The sequence below is a fragment of the Salvelinus sp. IW2-2015 genome, linkage group LG4q.1:29 (genome assembly GCF_002910315.2).
Source record: "Salvelinus sp. IW2-2015 linkage group LG4q.1:29, ASM291031v2, whole genome shotgun sequence".
Classification (NCBI taxonomy): domain Eukaryota; kingdom Metazoa; phylum Chordata; class Actinopteri; order Salmoniformes; family Salmonidae; genus Salvelinus; species Salvelinus sp. IW2-2015.
Genome location: NC_036842.1, coordinates 38012514 through 38030811, shown reverse-complemented (window position 1 = coordinate 38030811; position 18298 = coordinate 38012514). Strand labels below are relative to the sequence as shown.

General features: G+C 42.7%; 1 protein-coding gene across 1 annotated transcript in view; it reads right to left on the bottom strand.

The window, feature by feature from the left end:
- Nucleotides 1-18298, bottom strand: part of pam (peptidylglycine alpha-amidating monooxygenase) — a 154807-nt gene that overhangs the window by 15829 nt on the left and 120680 nt on the right. Inside the window, exons 21-27 of the mRNA XM_070439610.1 lie at nt 17934-18142; nt 16611-16826; nt 13954-14075; nt 11675-11771; nt 3794-3847; nt 2375-2659; nt 1906-1965 (exon numbers count right to left, since the gene is read on the bottom strand). Of these exons, the coding sequence (XP_070295711.1) occupies nt 1906-1965; nt 2375-2659; nt 3794-3847; nt 11675-11771; nt 13954-14075; nt 16611-16826; nt 17934-18142 (1043 nt within the window). The remainder of the gene's footprint in view (nt 1-1905; nt 1966-2374; nt 2660-3793; nt 3848-11674; nt 11772-13953; nt 14076-16610; nt 16827-17933; nt 18143-18298) is intronic.

Here is an 18298-nt window from a genome sequence, read left to right as displayed (position 1 = left end):
GCGTATAGTAGTCTCCCACCGTGCGGTATAGTAGTTCCCACCGTGCGGTATAGTAGTCTCCCCACCGTGCGGTATAGTAGTCTCCCACCGTGCGGTATAGTAGTCTCCCACCGTGCGTAGTATAGTCTCCCCCGTGCGGTATAGTAGTCTCCCACCGTGCGGTATAGTAGTCTCCCACCGTGCCGTAGTAGTCTCCCACGTGCGGATAGTAGTCTCCCACCGTGCGCTAGTGGTCTCCCACCTGCGGTAGAGGTCTCCCACCGTGCGGTAGAGGTCTCCGACCGTGCGGTATAGTTGTCTCCCACCGTGCGGTAGTGGTCTCCACCGTGCGGTAGAGTCTCCCACCGTGCGGTAGAGGTCTCCACCGTGCGGTATAGTAGTCTCCCCGTCGGTATGGTCTCCCACCGTGCGGTATGTCTCCCACCGTGCGTAGTGGTCTCCCACCGTGCGGTAGTGGTCTCCCACCGTGCGGTAGTGGTCTCCCACCGTGCGTAGAGGTCTCCCACCGTGCGGTAGTGGTCTCCCACCGTGCGTAGTGGTCTCCCACGTGCGGTAGAGGTCTCCCACCCTCGGTTAGAGTCTCCCACCGCGCGTAAGTGTTCCCACGCGGGTAGTGGTCTCCCACCGTGCGGTAGTGGTCTCCCACCGTGCGGTAGAGTCTCCACCGTGCGCTAGTGTCCCACCGTGCGCTAGTGGTCTCCACCTTGCGGTAGAGGTCTCCCGACCGTGCGTATAGTAGTCTCCCACCTGCGGTTAGTAGTCTCCCACCGTGCCGGTAGTGGTCTCCCACCGTGCGGTAGAGGTCTCCACCGTGCGTAGTGGTCTCCCACCGTGCGTGTAGAGTCTCCCACCGTGCGGTATGGCCCCCACCGTGCGGTAGTGGTCTCCACCGTGCGGTATGGTCTCCCTGGTAGAGGTCTCCCACCGTGCGGTAGTGGTCCCCCACGTGCGTAGTGGTCTCCCACCGTGCGGTAGTGGTCTCCCCGTGCTGCTAGTGGTCTCCCACCGTGCGTAGAGGTCTGCCACCGTGCGGTAGTGGTCCCCCACCGTGCAGTAGTGTCTCCCACCGTGCGTAGTGGTCTCCCCCGTGCGCTAGTGGTCTCCCACCGTCGGTAGAGTCTCCACCGTGCGACGTGCGCGTAGTGGTCTCCCACCGTGCGGTAGTGGTCTCCACCGTCGAGTATGGTCTCCCACCGTGCGGTAGTGTGTGTGCAGTAGTGGTCTCCCACCGTGCGGTAGTGGTCCCCCACCGTGCAGTAGTAGTCTCCCACCGTGCGTAGTGGTCTCCCCGTGCGGGAGTGGTCCCCCACCGTGCCGAGTAGTGGTCTCCCACCGTGCGGTAGTGGTCTCCCACCGTGCGGTAGTGTCTCCCACCGTGCGGTAGTGGTCTCCCCGTGCGTGGTCTCCACCGTGCGGTAGTGGTCTCCCACCGTGCGGTAGTGGTCTCCCACCGTGCTGGTAGTGGTCCCCCACGTGCGGTAGAGTCTCCACCGTGCGGTAGAGGTCTCCCACCGTGCGGTAGAGGTCTCCCACGTGCGTATGAGTCTCCCACCGTGCGGTTGTGGTCTCCCACCGTGCCGTAGAGGTCTCCCACCGTGCGGTATGGTCCCCCACCGTGCGGTAGAGGTCTCCCACCGTGCGGTATGGTCTCCCACCGTGCGGTAGTGGTCCCCACGTGCGGTAGAGGTCTCCCACGTGCGGTAGTGGTCTCCCACCGTGCGTAGAGGTCTCCCACCGTGCGGTAGTGGTCTCCCACCGTGCGGTAGAGGTCTCCCACCGTGCGGTAGGGTCTCCCACCGTGCGGGCAGTGGTCTCCCACCGTGCGGTAGTGGTCCCCACCGTGCGTAGTGGTCCCCCACCGTGCGCTAGTGGTCCCCCACCGTGCAGTATCTCACAGACACATACCTCTGAGTTTTCCCAAGATTCCTCCGGACGAGGTCTGTTCCAGTTTTACCTCGCATCCATCTGCAACAACAGTGAAAGATACGCTGAATATCATCAATCTAAGATGGTGGATTAAGGCATTCATAAATTAGACACACAGTTTCCCCTTGTTTTTGTATCCAATTAGAGCATTTCACAGGATTTGAAATTCTCAGTTTTTGTTGTGTCTGTTCTGTTTGTTACTGTTCATTGTTGTGTGTGAAAGAAATCTATAAAAATGTTCATCATAAAAAAACATTTAGAAATTCTGTTTTATCCCACTAGCAACACTGCAGCCATAGATATAGAATCCATAGAATGGGCCTCCCCATTCAAGTCAATGACGGCATTACGAGTTTACCAGTCAAATTACCAGGCTTAGAGGTTCCAAGGCCTTACTATACATTCCATTTGCAAGGCTGCAGCCATGTTGCTTCAAATCCCCTCCTACCTCCATACATCCTGTTCTTCCTGTAGCGGATCAAGACCCCTATGGAGATGACCACCACTAAGGGGATGAGCAGCAGGGTGGTGATAACTGCCGGAGACACGCCCTGAGCACTCTGTTTGACTAGAGTCTTCTCCTTATCGTCCTCTTGTTGTTGCGGTTTTTGGGGCTGTTCCTGGACAGGCTCTGCAGTCTTCTGTTGAGTCGCTACAGGTATCTGCACCTTGGCCACCGCTACCTCTACCCTGTGCTGGGGCTTCAGGCGGGTTTGGATTATAGTCTCTGTTTCTAAGAGACAAGGGGGTTTGAATGGAAGTGGTGAGTGAGTGTGTCCATTCACAGGTGAACAAAAAACATAGTTACAGAAAATTACAAAGATGACTTTCTATCGACTGTTTTAATAAAACCACAATCTTTCTGTAAAAGCAAAGAGTAAATCGCTAACAAAAGCGTAAACACAAAAACACGTTCACATGCAAATTGCTCCTGGTTTGTATTACATACCTGTCGTGCTCATGGAATGACATTGGGATAAGTTACATTTGTAAATCAAGAGATGTATTTCATTCATTGGAATTACTGGAAATCGTAGTGTGGCTTTAAAGGGGCAATTTGCTTATCAAACAATAACAAAGCGGTCMCCCAGCCAGAGACATTCAACCATTCTGAAATGTATAGACAGAGCTATGGATTTACCATCCATGAAAAAAAGTATAGTTTTAAACAACTTTAGAGTCTATAGAGTGTTTGTTTACATTTACATTGTTTAAAAAACAATGAAGTAAAAAAGAATGGTATATTTTGGGTTCTGATGGGGAACGACAGTTGAACTAAGCTCATGAGGCATTCATGTTATTCTTCAAGAATCAATGGGTGCATGTTATTAATAAGTCAAAGCATTTTAAATGACTGCCTTCTGAGTGGGGGAAATGCAGATTTTGTATATCTTTCTGTTCGACAACTTCAATATAATAGATTTTTGACACATACTCCAAGCACTTTACTGCGCTCATTTTTACCACAGAACCTCAAAATKATGGAAAATACATTCTCGAAATGCTCAAGCTTCTTTCAGAGAGGTTTATAGCCTGTATATAAAGTTTCAAACATACAATAGGTCTACACGCTGCTTCATTTCCTCAAATGAAATTAGTAGAAAAGAGCAGAAGTCTCAGGTGAATGTCAGCCTTTAGCTTTGCAATCAATGTGTAATAGGTTATCAGACTAGAGCTGCTGTTCATAAAATGTACAGTAAAGACAATTTCACTTCAAGCCACGCCAATCACTATTGTGAAGCAAATATCCACTCATTTACAATGTAAAACATTTAAAGTCAATCAAAAATACCTACAGTTTAAGTAAAGCGAATGTGGACCTCAAACAAACAAGTAAAACTTTCAGCTCACAATAAGAGTAGCCTACCTTCGATTTCTTGTACTTCAATTCCACCTTTCTTAACAGAGCGATGTTCAGCTTCTACAGAGGGTGAGAGAGACCGTGGTGTCAAGGGCTGATGTGACTGAGTGATTCATTCACTGCAATCGTGACTCAGTTGCTATTAAATAATGAATAAATCCAGACGGATTGTACAGTTGTGCTTACTCATGTTCTCTATGGTGTATTTAGCGCTTTCATAACAATGATTGAATGTCCATCTCATAAAGGCTCACACTGCACCAATGCAGTGTTACATACGATTATGAACACTCTGCCTCTATACAGTACAATGTGCTGACCTTTTCAACAAATCCAATTTTTTGCTGGTGCAAAATCAACTGCTTCTCATTAGCAATGTGTGAAGTGCAATGATTTCAATTTGATTGCAATTGCTATTCACTTGGGTTCTATTCATTTGCAMTTWAATGTACAAAACTCTAATTGTTCTATGGGTTTTGTGTTGTTAACAGATAACTGAATCAGTGAGTCACCTACACTTGAACGGGGATTAAACCATTCAAGGGGATTAACTGTGCATTCGCTCGGTTTGAATTGGCGTGCCAAAGGCATTTTTTGAAGGACATCAGGCAATTCATAGTCGCTTTACATCAGAAACATTACATAAGGCGGCGGTGCAGCGGCCTAGAGCGTTAGTCAATCATTTTGCCGTTCGCCACTGATTCGCCACATGCTGTAGAATTTTCTTTCAAGAACATAAAAACMCATGTCTCTGTGAGGTTACAGCCAACATTACAGAATTCATAAATTCTTTATAATTTTTTTTATCTGGAGCAATGTGTGAAAGAGGGATCCATTTTGACATGATGTTCATTTCATTTGACCTGTATTTAAGCAGGGAGACCACAGTCTCTTTTGCAGATGAGGCCTGTATACAGTACACATCAAATAACAATGCCATTATACATACAGTATCTATATAAACAYSAATTACACTATACATATCTATATACATATCAATTACACTATACATATCTATACAAACATAAATTACACTATACACACATCAACAACACTATACATATCTATATAAACATCAATTACACTATACATATCTATATCCACATCAATTACACTATACATATCTACAATTGAAGTCGGAAGGTTACATACACCTTAGCCAAATACACTTAAACTCAGTTTTTCACAATTCCTGACATTGAATCGTAGTAAAAATTCCCCGTCTTAGGTCAGTTAGGATCACCACTTTATTAAAATAATGTGAAATGTCAGAATAATAGTAGAGGGAATGATTTATTTCAGCTTTTATTTCTTTCATCACATTCCCAGTGRGTCAGAAGTTTACATACACTCAATTAGTATTCGGTAGCATTGAATTTAAATTGTTTAACTTGGTTCAAACGTTTCGGGTAGCCTTCCACAAGCTTCCCACAATAAGTTGGGTGAATTTTGGCCCATTCCTCCTGACAGAGCTAGTGTAACTGAGGCAGGTTTGTAGGCCTCCTTGCTCGCACACGGTTATTCAGTTCTGCCAACACATTTCTATGGGATTGAGGTCAGGGCTTTGTGATGGCCACTCCAATACCTTGACTTTGTGGTCCTTAAGCAATAACTTTGGAAGTGTGCTTGGGGTTATTGTTCATTTGGAAGACCCATTTGCGACCAAGCTTTAACTTCCTGACTGATGTTCTGGAGATGTTGCTTCAATATATCCACATAATTTTCCTCCCTCATGATGCCATCTATTTTGAGAATGCACCAGTCGCTCCTGCAGCAAAGCACCCCCACAACATGATGCTGCCACCCCCGTGCTTCACGGTTGGGATGGTGTTCTTCGGCTTGCAAGCCTCCCCCTTTTTTCCTCCATACATAACGATGGTCATTATGGCCAAACAGTTCTATTTTTGTTTCATCAGACCAGAGGACATTTCTCCCAAATGTACGATCTTTGTCCCCATGTGCAGTTGCAAACCATAGTCTGGCTTTTTTATGGCGGTTTTGGAGGGCAGCTTGTGAGCGGCCTTTCAGGATATGTCGATATAGGACTCGTTTTACTGTGGATATAGATACTTTTGTACCTGTTTCCTCTAGCATCTTCACAAGGTCCTTTGCTGTTGTTCTGGGATTGATTTGCACTTTTCGCACCAAAGTACGTTCATCTCTAGGAAACAGAACGTGTCTCCTTCCTGAGCGGTATGACGGCTGCGTGGTCCCACGGTGTGTATACTTGTGTATTATTGTTTGTACAGATGAGCGTGGTACCTTCARGCGTTTGGAAATTGCTCCCAAGGGTAAACCAGACTTGTGGAAATCTACCATTTTTTTCTGAGGTCTTGGCTGATTTCTTATGATTTTCCCATGATGTCAAGCAAAGAGGCAATGAGTTTGAAGGTAGGCCTTGAAATACATCCACAGGTATACCTCCAATTGATTCAAATGATGTCAATTAGCCTATCAGAAGCTTCTAAAGCCATGACATAATTTTCTGGAATTTTCCAAGCTGTTTCAAGACAGTCAAATTAGTGTATGTAAACTTCTGACCCACTGGAATTGTGATACAGTGAATTATAAGTGAAATTATCTGTCTGTAAACAATTGTTGGAAGAATTACTTGTGTCATGCACAAAGTAGATGTCCTAACCGACTTGCCAAAACTATAGTTTGTTAACAAAAAAATTGTGGAATGTGTATGTATGTAAGTGTATGTAAACTTCCGACTTCAACTGTATATACACATCCATTACACTATACATTTCTAAATAGACATCAAATTACACTATACATCGCATATCTAAACCCAGGAAAACAAGAAACGTCCTCTCACTGTCAACTGCGTTTATTTTCAGCAACTTAACATGTGTAAATATTTGTATGAACATAACAAGATTCAACAACTGAGACATAAACTGAACAAGTTCCACAGACATGTGACTAACAGAAATGGAATAATGTGTCCCTGAAAAAGTAACAGTTAGTATCTGGTGTGGCCACCAGCTGCATTAAGTACTGCAGTGCATCTCCTCCTCATGGACTGCACCAGATTTTCCAGTTCTTGCTGTGAGATGTTACCCCGCTCTTCCACCAAGGCACCTGCAAGTTCCCAGACATTTCTGGGGGGAATGGCCCTAGCCCTCACCCTCTGATCCAACAGGTCCCAGATGTGCTCAATGGGATTGAGACCCCGGCTCTTCGCTGGCCATGGCAGAACACTGACATTCCTGTCTTGCAGAAAATCACGCACAGAATGAGGAGTATGGCTGGTGGCATTGTCATGCTGGAGGGTCATGTCAGGATGAGCCTGCAGGAAGGGTACCACATGAGGGAGGAGGATGTCTTATCTGTAACGCACAGTGTTGAGATTGCCTGCAATGACAACAAGAACAGTCCGATGATGCTGTGACACACCGCCCCAGACCATGACGGACCCTCCACCTCCAAATCAATCCCGCTCCAGAGTACAGGCTTCGGTGTAACGCACATTCCTTCGACGATAAACGCAAATTCGACCATCACCCCTGGTGAGACAAAACCGCGACTCGTCAGTGAAGAGCACTTTTTGCCAGCCCTGTCTCATCCAGCGACGGTGGGTTTGTGCCCATAGGCGACGTTGTTGCCGGTGATGTCTGGTGAGGACCTGCCTTACAACCGGCCTACAAGCCCTCAGTCCAGCCTCTCTCAGCCTATTGCGGACAGTCGGAGCACTGATGGAGGGATTGTGCCTTCCTGGTTTAACTCGGGCAGTTGTTGTTGCCATCCTGTATCTGTACCTGTCCCGCAGGTGTGATGTTCGGATGTACCGATCCTGTGCAGGTGTTGTTACACGTGGTCTGCCACTGTGAGGACGATCAGCTGTCCCTCCTGTCTCCCTGTAGCGCTATCTTAGGCATCTCACAGTACGGACATTGCAATTTATTGCCCTGGCCACATCTGCAGTCCTCATGCCTCCTTGCAGCATGCCTAAGGCACGTTCACGGAGATGAGCAGGGACCCTGGGCATCTTTCTTTTGGTGTTTTTCAGAGTCAGTAGAAAGGCCTCTTTAGTGTCCTAAGTTTTCATAACTTTGACCTTAATTGCCTACCGTCTGTAAGCTGTTAGTGTCTTAACGACCGTTCCACAGGTGCATGTTCATTAATTGTTTATGGTTCATTGAACAAGCATGGGAAACAGTGTTTAAACCCTTTACAATGAAGATCTGTGACGCTATTTTGATTTTTACGAATTATCTTTGAAAGACAGGGTCCTGAAAAAGGGATATTTCTTTTTTTGCTGAGTTTATATCCACATCAATTACAGTATACATATCTATATCCACATCAATTACACTATACACATCTATATCCACATCAATTACACTATACACATCTATATCCACATCAATTACACTATACACATCTATATCCACATCAATTACACTATACATATCTATATCCACATCAATTACACTACACATATCTATATCCACATCAATTACACTATACATAGCATATTTATATCCACATCAATTACACCATGCAATTACACCAAACACAAAACACAATCAAACAAATTACAAATATTTCTGAACTGTATTGACACAAAGCAATAATATCAAAAATATTTTGATATTTTCCCCCTGTGAACTCGATGCTCAGTTTCTGTAGAGATCAATCATATCAAACCTGAACTGTGTGATGTAGTAGGGAGTCGTAGTTTCCAACAGGCCAATATTCTACATAGTTTCGCGCAGAAAAAGAGCTGATTCACTGCAATGACCATAATCAACTGCGCGCCATCTTGTCATGTCTGTGTGGAGCAGACACGGAGACCTCGTTGACAGAGAGAAGAGAGAACACGCGAGTGGGATAGAAAGCAGTTACTTCGTGAGGTATCTCTACCTGAAAATACATGATCTAGGTGATTGATAGTTGGTATTCAGCAGTTATAAAAGTATGCCTTATTTACTTTGAAGAACTGCTAAAATAGTGATATTTGTCAGACAACATAGGCAGCAGCTCTATAGAGATGAGATGATGACTGAATRAAATAATAAAGTTATCAAATAAAACTAATGTAATATACACAACGGAAATATTTTATTGAAGTAAAGCGATATGATGAACTGATGGTTAATAAGTGATAAGCAGTAATGGACAGTCACTACCATCATGGGACTTTTATTCATTGTTTTATTCTGTGTTGTTACAGAACTCAAACCACATAATGCATTGTACATTTAATGTTATTTTTTAAAATTTGAAACCGAAATAGAAAACCGTGATTTAAAAAAGAAATCTAACCGAAACGACCTCAAAAASCACTAACTGCTCAGCACTACCACTTGCTATCATCTTATTGATGTCAGTGTAGATGAAGGGGAGGAGACAGGTTAAAGAATGATTTTTAAGCCTTGAGACATGAAGTGTGTATGTGTGCCATTTGTTTCATGTTTTGTGTGGACCCCAGGAAGAGTAGCTGCTGCTTTTGCAACAGCTAATGGGGATCCTAATAAAATACCAAATACCAATAGCAATATCATTCAGAGGGTGAATGGGAAAGACAAAAGATTTAAGTGCCTTTGAACGGGGTATGGTAGTAGGTGCAAGGGGCACTGGTTTGTGTCAAGAACTGCAACGCCGCTGGGTTTTTCACACCCAACAGTTTCCTGTGTGTATCAAGAATGGTCATCCACCCAAATGGACATCCAGCTAACTTGACACAACAGTGGGAAGCATTGGAGTCAACATGGGCCAGTATCCCTTTGGAAAGCTTTCAACGCCTTGTAGAGTCCATGCCCCGACGTATTGACGATTGCTGAGGGCAGAAACTAGGGTGCATCTCAATATTAGGAAARGGTATTCCTAATGTTTGGTATACTCAGTGTAAATTACGTTTCATAAATAAGATACTAATTTCTAGCTCCATAACTGATGAGTCAAACTGGATATAACAATTTTTAATGTCACTCCAATAGTCCACTAATTCATGCCTGAAATCMCTTAATAAATCTTGAATGATAGGGCAAGATTTAGATTTCTGCCTAAATAGATATACCCAAACRTAATTATTTTTCATGAGATGGCCATAAAGAATAACTAGTAATGTTGCATAGTTTTAAAAAGGTCTGAAACTCCCCTTGCTGGTAAAAATAGTTATAAATTGCTGAGGTGTACTCACGTTTGAGTGCACAAGCTCAAGTACATAGTGGTTCAATATTCCCAGTGAAGAAATATTAGGCTTAAAGTCATAAACAGCGCTGTGAAGCAAGCATTGCTAAGAGCTGCTGGCAAACGCAGTAAAGTTTGAATGAATGCCTACGAGTCTGCTGCCGCCTACCACCGCTCAGTCAGACTACTCTATCAAATACTAGATCATAGAATTAATTATAATATAATAAACACAGAAATACGAGCCTTTGGTCTTTAATATGGTCAAATCCGGAAACTATAATTTCATAAAACAAAACGATTATTATTTCAGTAAAATACGGAACTGTTCYGTATTTTATCGAACGGGTGGCAACCCTAAGTCTAAATATTGCTGTTACACTGCACAACCTTCAATGTTATGTAATAATTATGTAAAATTCTGGCAAATTAGTTCGCAACGAGCCAGGCGGCCCAAACTGTTGCATATACACTGACTCTGCGTGCAATGGACGCAAGAGAAGTGACACGATTTCCCTAGTTAATATTGCATGCTAACATGAATTTCTTTTAAATTAAAAAGGCAGGTTTAAAAAATATATACTTCTGTGTATTGATTTTAAGAATGGCAAAAGATGTTTATGGTTAGGTACACTCGTGCAACGACTGTGCTTTTTCGCGAATGTGCCTTTGTTAAATTATCACCAGTTTGGCGAAGTAGGCTGTGATTCAATGATAAATTAACAGGCACCGCATTGATTATATGCAACGCAGGACAAGCTAGTTAACCTAGTAATATCATCAACTATGTGTAGTTAACTAGTGATTATGTGAAGATCGATTGTTTAATATAAGATAAGTTTAATGCTAGCTAGCAACTTTCCTTGGCTCCCTGCTGCACAACAGGTGGTCAGCCTGCCACGCAGTTTCCTACTGGAATGCAATGTAATCGGCCATAATCGGCGTCAAAAAATGCCAATTACCGATTGTTATGAAAACTTGAAATCGGCCCCAATTAATCTGCCATGCCGACCTCTTGTACAAATATCATGAAAATATGAAAAATAATGTGTTTATTTTCCCAATTCAACAAAAGTGGGGCAATAGGGCTTGAAATGACAAATGTTTTCTAAATATAGTAACAATCAAATTATAAACAACTAGCTATAAGATTTCACATTTCTTATAACTGCAAAATAAATATGATCATACTTAGTGACTACAATATTGGCACATATAATAATTTTCTCTTAAACGTCCCATTGAGCGGCAAAGAGACACCATTCAAGTGTTTGTTTAAATTCTAGGAAATGATTTAGTATTTTTTTATGTTGAGACCTCTAATGGCTGAGAATATCACAGTGAGATGAAACCACAGTGCCTGGACTTGTGAGACTGTCACCGTTCAAATGCCGTCACCCAGGCTTGGCTGGATAGGCCAGAAAATGTGGCACGTCATTCCCTACGCAAATGTAGGTTCTGAAACCTGACACTTCAAGTCAGCTCCGCTGGGAGAGTGGAAGCAGAGAACAGACAGATGGGGCTTTCTGGCATTATAAGGCACGGACCCTACGGCGTTCACACAGCGCTTTGGACACCAAAATGTMATTCGGAACCGGTCCAGAACCATATGGGGGACTTAACATCTAAGAGGTTTAATTTCATAGTCGAAAGGTTAATCTAATTCAATTTTCTTAATGAGACATCCTGGATAATCTGGAATAGAAGTATCAAATGAAAATACTTTGGTTAAAGTTGACTTACTGTCAGAGGAGAACTTTAGCACGGAGTCTGTGGCTGCATCTCCTACAAAGACACGCCCATCTTTGGTTACAACAATGTCGTGGGGCATTCCAAACTCCTGCAAACAGAGGGAAGACACACTGTAGTTAGTATAGCCATTCAAAAACAATCATCTATTCCGTACTTTAATACAGTCTAGATTATGCAAGACTTAATACTCATTATGTCTTCAGTCTATGAGATGAAACTTAAAGTAATCAAAATGTAAACATATCGTTTTTTATTTATTTATTTAACCTTTATTTAACTAGACAAGTCAGTTAAGAACAAATTCTTATTTACAATGACGGCCTACACTGGCTAAACTCTAACCTGGACRACRCTGGGCCAATTGTGCGCCGCCCTTTGGGACTCCCAATCACAGCYGGTTGTGATACAGCCTGGAATCGAACCAGGGTCTGTAGTGACGCCTCTAACACTGAGATGTAGCGCCTTAGACCACTGCGCCACTCGGGAGCCCTTCAAGTCGTATGCATAGATTCACTGATAAAGTAACAGTCAGATYTAAATCGAGATAAATCAAAAGATAGACGACAAAGACAAACCCCACTAGACTTGGCACACAGAAACCAACYCCAAGCGATACGGAAGGCAGATCTTTATTTTATTGCCGTTTTAATGAAATTCCCTGCTGGCATCTGATTAGCTCAGATGCACTAAATCAGGTAGTCATGCATCAGGGCTGGCCAGACAGGGATAGGAAGAATGATTAACTCTCCTGGAAGAAGATGACACAATCACTTTAAGTGGCTCAAGTAGTCAGAGACGAGGGTGTAGATCCATCTCATAATAGGTGGAGCCATTGTCAGACCAAAGCTTTTAAAAGGAAAGTTCACCCAATTCACACATTTACATTGGTTTACTTACCCTGTAAGCAGTCAATGGACAAAACCCAAAGCATGGATTGCTGTCTAACCATATCCATACACTGCTTACAGGAAACCAATATGCCATGTTGAAATTTGGATGGACAATGCCTTTAAGTCTGATCCCAACTATCACGTGTAAACATTCTGCCAGTGACTCTAACGTTTGTAGGCAGAATCTCATTTGAGTTCCAGCAACAACAAAACAATGCTGTTGATACCTAGTSAGTTGTACAACTGAATGACTTCAACTGAAATGTGTCTTCTATATTTAACCCAACCCCTCTGAATCAGAGAGGTGCAGGGAGCTGCCTTAAATCTACACCCACGTCTTCGGTGTCCGGGGAACAGTGGGTTAACTGCCTTGCTCAGGGGCAGAACGACAAATTTTTACCTTCTCAGCTCAGGGATTCGATCCAGCAACCTTTCAGTTACTGGCCCAACACTCTAACCACTAGGCTACCTGCCACCCTACTGTATTAGACAAATCACGTACCGTCAATGGAGATCAATAACTATTTTCTTTGCTTGCTCTACAGCTCAATAGGCAGATAAGATTTCAGATAATTCCAATCTTTGACTGGTGTGTGAAGTGCCTGATAGTGATTGAGGTAACAGGAATTAAGGTGATTGCTTGGTACAGAGCTCCCTCTGTGGTTCGTGTCCAGAGAGCCTCCTCAGTCAAGCAGGTTATCCCATCAACATAAGACCATAACTGTCCTTGTTGATCCAAGAATATGGTGTACAAAACCAAAAGTAAAAGACGCAAATGATGTATAAAAACGGAAAGCATAGAAAAAGCATGCATAGAACATATCTACCGCTTCTTAGACTTGCTTTCAATGAGAATGACAGATCTATAACTTACATTTCTATGTGGATTTGGTCAGGTCGCCCCAAAAAATGACATATTGCAGCTTTAAGCTTTATTGCATTTGTCCAGGGTCGTTATCCTGAAGGTAGTGAAGATGTACTGTACTAGTGGCTATAACAAGCCTGTTATAGAGTGCTCGTTCGATACCCACGGGGGACCAGCACAAAAAAGTCTGAAAATGAATGCACTCACTACTRTAAGTGGCTCTGGATAAGAGAGTTTTTCTAAATGACTAAGATGTAAATGTACACTGAAATACACTAGCTATTTAGCAGCTACTCTACAAGCAACTAAATGTCTAGCAGCTTTGTTATGAAAAGCCAAAAGGGTCAAAATGGAGACATCATTAGACCAGAGAGACCACTCTTTATTTATTTACTTATTAACGGTACATGCTGATTGAATCAGAAGGATGTTCAATACTGTTATTTATTGCTGCTCTGGTTTGTAGAAAAATGGTTGTGTTTGCAGCAGAGCCCTCCCTCCCATCCGTAACCAACCTGTGCGTTTTCTGGGCTGAAGTCATCCAGGATCTCTTTGGTTGAATAATTAATTACAAAGCCTTTGAGAGGGGCAGAGCGCCCGTACGCAGATTCCCCATTCACCGCGTAGATCAGACCACCTGGATACATTTGCATAAGGCGCGCAAGCACACACACACACACACACACACACACACACACACACACACACACACACACACACACACACACACACACACACACACACACACACACACACACGGGTTAAGGGAACAGGCACATAAATATGGATTTCCCCTTTGAAGACTTGCGTCGTGCTGCCTAATGTACATGCAACATGAAAGTCGGCATCACAAAACCGTTTGTTTCAAAGTGAAATGGTGCAATTAGCTGGCTCTAGGAAAGACCTTACAGTGTGCAGATGAAATGACGTGGGTTTATTGTGGGGATGTGGATGTATCATTTCTCTAAGATGTTGGTGTCTAATTTTCCTCGAATAAAACACACTGGCAACCGATATAAAGTGGACTGCTAGTGTGATGTATGGTTTTAACAATTTTACACCTGAATTATTCCCAGAAAAGAAATCCCTGTGAATATGACATAGCCATAACCATAGAGATATAACACAGATTTGGTGTTCTATTCTTTACCCCTAACCAAAGCGCAGGAATGGGCAACTTTGATCGGGGTCACACAAAAACAATAGGATTTTTGTTGTTGTTGATTCTACACATTTTGCCATGGAGTGTAGAGAAAATGTTTCAGTTTTAAAGCAAGTTTGCTGCAATTCTACACATTTTGCCATGGGACAGAAAGAAGATTTAGCAATTTTCTAACTAGTTTCATGCAATTCTAATAATTTTGCCATGGGGTGAAGAGAAATGTTTGCAGTTTTTTTAATATGATGTCTGAGTGAGACTGACTAACAAAATCAAATGGGGGGACCCCCGGYCGGTAATTTGACCATTATAACAAGTTTAGATAGCCGGCTGCTAAAAAACTTAGCAATCTAAAAATTTTAGCTGACAAGGGCTAATTGAGTGACTCTCAGTGACTGACATAAGAGAAAGACTGCTGATGCACAACCACATTTTAAAAGTGCACCTTCTGTATTCCTACTATTCTAACTCTCAACAGTAAGTTGAAACCCTGAATGAGTTCCACCCCCAAAATAAATAAAAAWWWWWAAAMAATTATACTGTTTATTTTTGTGGAAATTGATCCAACGGCCTTCAAAAGGTGGGGCGCAAGTTGCCCATCCCTGCCATAGAGATATAACACACAGATTTAGTGTTGTATCCCTACCCTAAAAACCATAGAGATAATAGGTGTTATCATCCTAACCATAGAGATAATAGGTGTTCTATTCTCTAAACCATAAACCATAGAGATAATAGGTTTCTATTTCTCTAACCGCATAACTCATATAGATAATAGGTGTTCCTATTCTCTAACCATAACCATAGAGATAATGGTGTTCTATTCTCTAAACCATAAGACCATGAGATAATAGGTGTTCTTATTCTAACCATAAAGAATAATAGGTGTTCTATTCTCAACCATAGAGATTAATGGTGTCTATTCTCTAACATAACCATACGAGATATAATAGGTGTTTCATTCTCTACCATAACCATAGAGCAATAGGTGTTCTATTCTCTTAAACATAAAGCGATAATAGGTGTTCTATCTCTACATAACCACTACAAGACCATACAGAGATACAAAACAACCATAGGATGTTCTAATATTCTCTAACCATATAACCATAGTAGAATCAGGTATTCTAATTATCTCATCAAACCATACAACCATAGAACGATAATTAGATGGTGTCTATTCTTAACCATAACCAATAGAGATAAAGGTGTTTCTATTTCCTAACCTACAAAAACGCAATAGAGAAGATGATAGAAGGTTCTATTCTCTAAACCATAACTCAGTCTTATTTAGACCTGGATTATAGGTGTTAATGCCTCCATAACCATAAAGAGATAATAGGTGTTCACTCTCTACACCAGTAGAGATATAGGTGTTCTATTCTCTAACCACATAGAGATAATAGGTGTTCCTAATTCTCTATAACCATAACCAGTAGAGATATTAGGTGTCTCTATACACCTCAATTAAACCATAGAGTAATAACAGATCAAGATAGAGTATCTGATTCTCTAACCATAACTCATAGAGATTAATGGTGTTCTATTCTCCTACCAAACATCAGAGATAATAGTGTTCATTCTCTAACCACCATAAAATGGTCTTAACCATAATGAGATAGTGTTTATTACCAATACGGTAATGTACTATTCTCTAACTCATAACCATATGAGATAATGTGTTCTATTCTCTAACCATAGAGATAATAGTCTGTCTTGATCTCTAACCATAACATAGAAGTACAAATAGGTATTCCTATCTCTAAACCATAACCATAGAGATAGATGTGTTTCCTATTTCTCTAAACCAATAAACATAGAGATAATAGGCCTTATATTCTCTAACCATACATAGAGATAATAGGTTTCTACTACCACACCTAACACATAGGATAATAGGATTTCTATTCTCTAACCGAATAACCAATAGAGATAAATGTGTTCTATTCTCTAACCATAACATAGAGATTAATGGTGTTATAGTTTCTATTTCTAAAACCACACCGGACTCACCATGCACAGGTGCGTAGGAGATGGCAAACACTTCCCCTCCAAACTCTTGCTTCTTGATCTCCTTGACGAATTCCCCGGATTCAGCGACAAAGCACTGGATGCGTCCATTCTCCCGGTCGGCCACGCACAGCTCCCGCCTTTCAGGCAGAAACACCAGGCTGTGTGGGATTCGGAACTGGACCCTTCTCCTTCTGTCTGACGAGCCTGAGAGGGAAGAACAGGGTCATGTTCATTAGGGCACAGCGTAACAAAATGTTTAAAAATGGTGTGTATCCCCGTTTGGGACTGTTTTCTTGAGTTTCATGCCTAGTGAATATGACCCAGAACAATTCAAAGACAACTGTGAATCAAAGAGAATCACTTCGATTCACTTTGTCTGAGAACATTGGGGCCCAGACATTTCGTGGTGTTACCATGGAGATAGAGGACTCCAGATAGATATAACCTGTTTTATAACCCGCTGCTCATGCTGTCACAGACACAAAGACGAGTCCTCTATCTCTACGCTGGTGTTACCTCCTTAGAGCATGGTGAATGTTCTTGGGACCAACAAGATGTGCAAAACAATGTTCCTAACCACGGAATCCGTGACCCAGCAGAACCCTCCCACCATCATGTCAACGTTAAAACATGGAGTTGGTCTGGTCTTGAACTACTGTGTCTAACTCAGCTCAAATTATTACTGTGTCTTAATATATTCACTATACCCAGTTTCTTTTGGCACAATTGTTATTGAATATTTGAAAGGAGAATTGGGAGAATAAGATGGGAGTGTGTGGATAGAAGTGCATTTGATATTTCTCTAGGTACTCCAGATACTGTAAATAATCTGTGCTCCCACTAGATAGAAGTGCATTTGATATTTCTCTAGGTACTCCAGATACTGTAAATAATCTGTGCTCCCACTAGATAGAAGTGTGTAGAGGTCTTCAGCCACTGCATGTCCTCTAAGGCCTATTGAATGATTTACCGTAAAAGCACCGTTGTGATGTACTGCACCAGGGGTAATGAAGAGGAGTGCACAGCAGCCACATCAGCAGAAAATATTGGCATGCTATTACAGGTAAATCAATATAGATTCAAACACATTTTGTCAAGCTGAGCCTGACATGGCCTTCGCTTCAAACAAACTGCCAATAAATCTTTCATTGTGTGTGTGGTCATGTTTGTCTGAATGTGTGTGTGTGTGTGTGTGTGTGTGTTCAGAGGAGAACGCATACGTGTTCACCAGTCTCACTGGCGCTCAGTCAGGGGTGAGATCCATAGTGTTCGACATCCTCTACTGCCTGGTGCGTCAGTGGAGGAAGCCATTGAGTGGCTTGCAGATCTGCGGCGGTGGCGCTTGCATCCAGGTGAGAACCGATAGTGTTCCAGCGATCCTCCTGGCCTTGCGGTCAGGTGGGAACGGGCAGTGAGTGTGTACAGGGGCGCTGTCGCTGCGCTGGTCTTCGTCAGGTGAGAACGCATAGTGTGTCACATCCTCACTGGCCTTCGTCAGGTGAGAACCTATAGTGTTACCATTCCTCACTGGCCTTCGTCAGGTGAGAACCATAGTGTTCACATCCTCACTGCCTTCATCAGGTGAGAACCATAGTGTTGACATCCTCACTGGCCATATATGAAATGTGTCTGATTGAGCCGGCATATGCTACCATATGCAATGTCTGATTGAGCCGGCATATTCTACA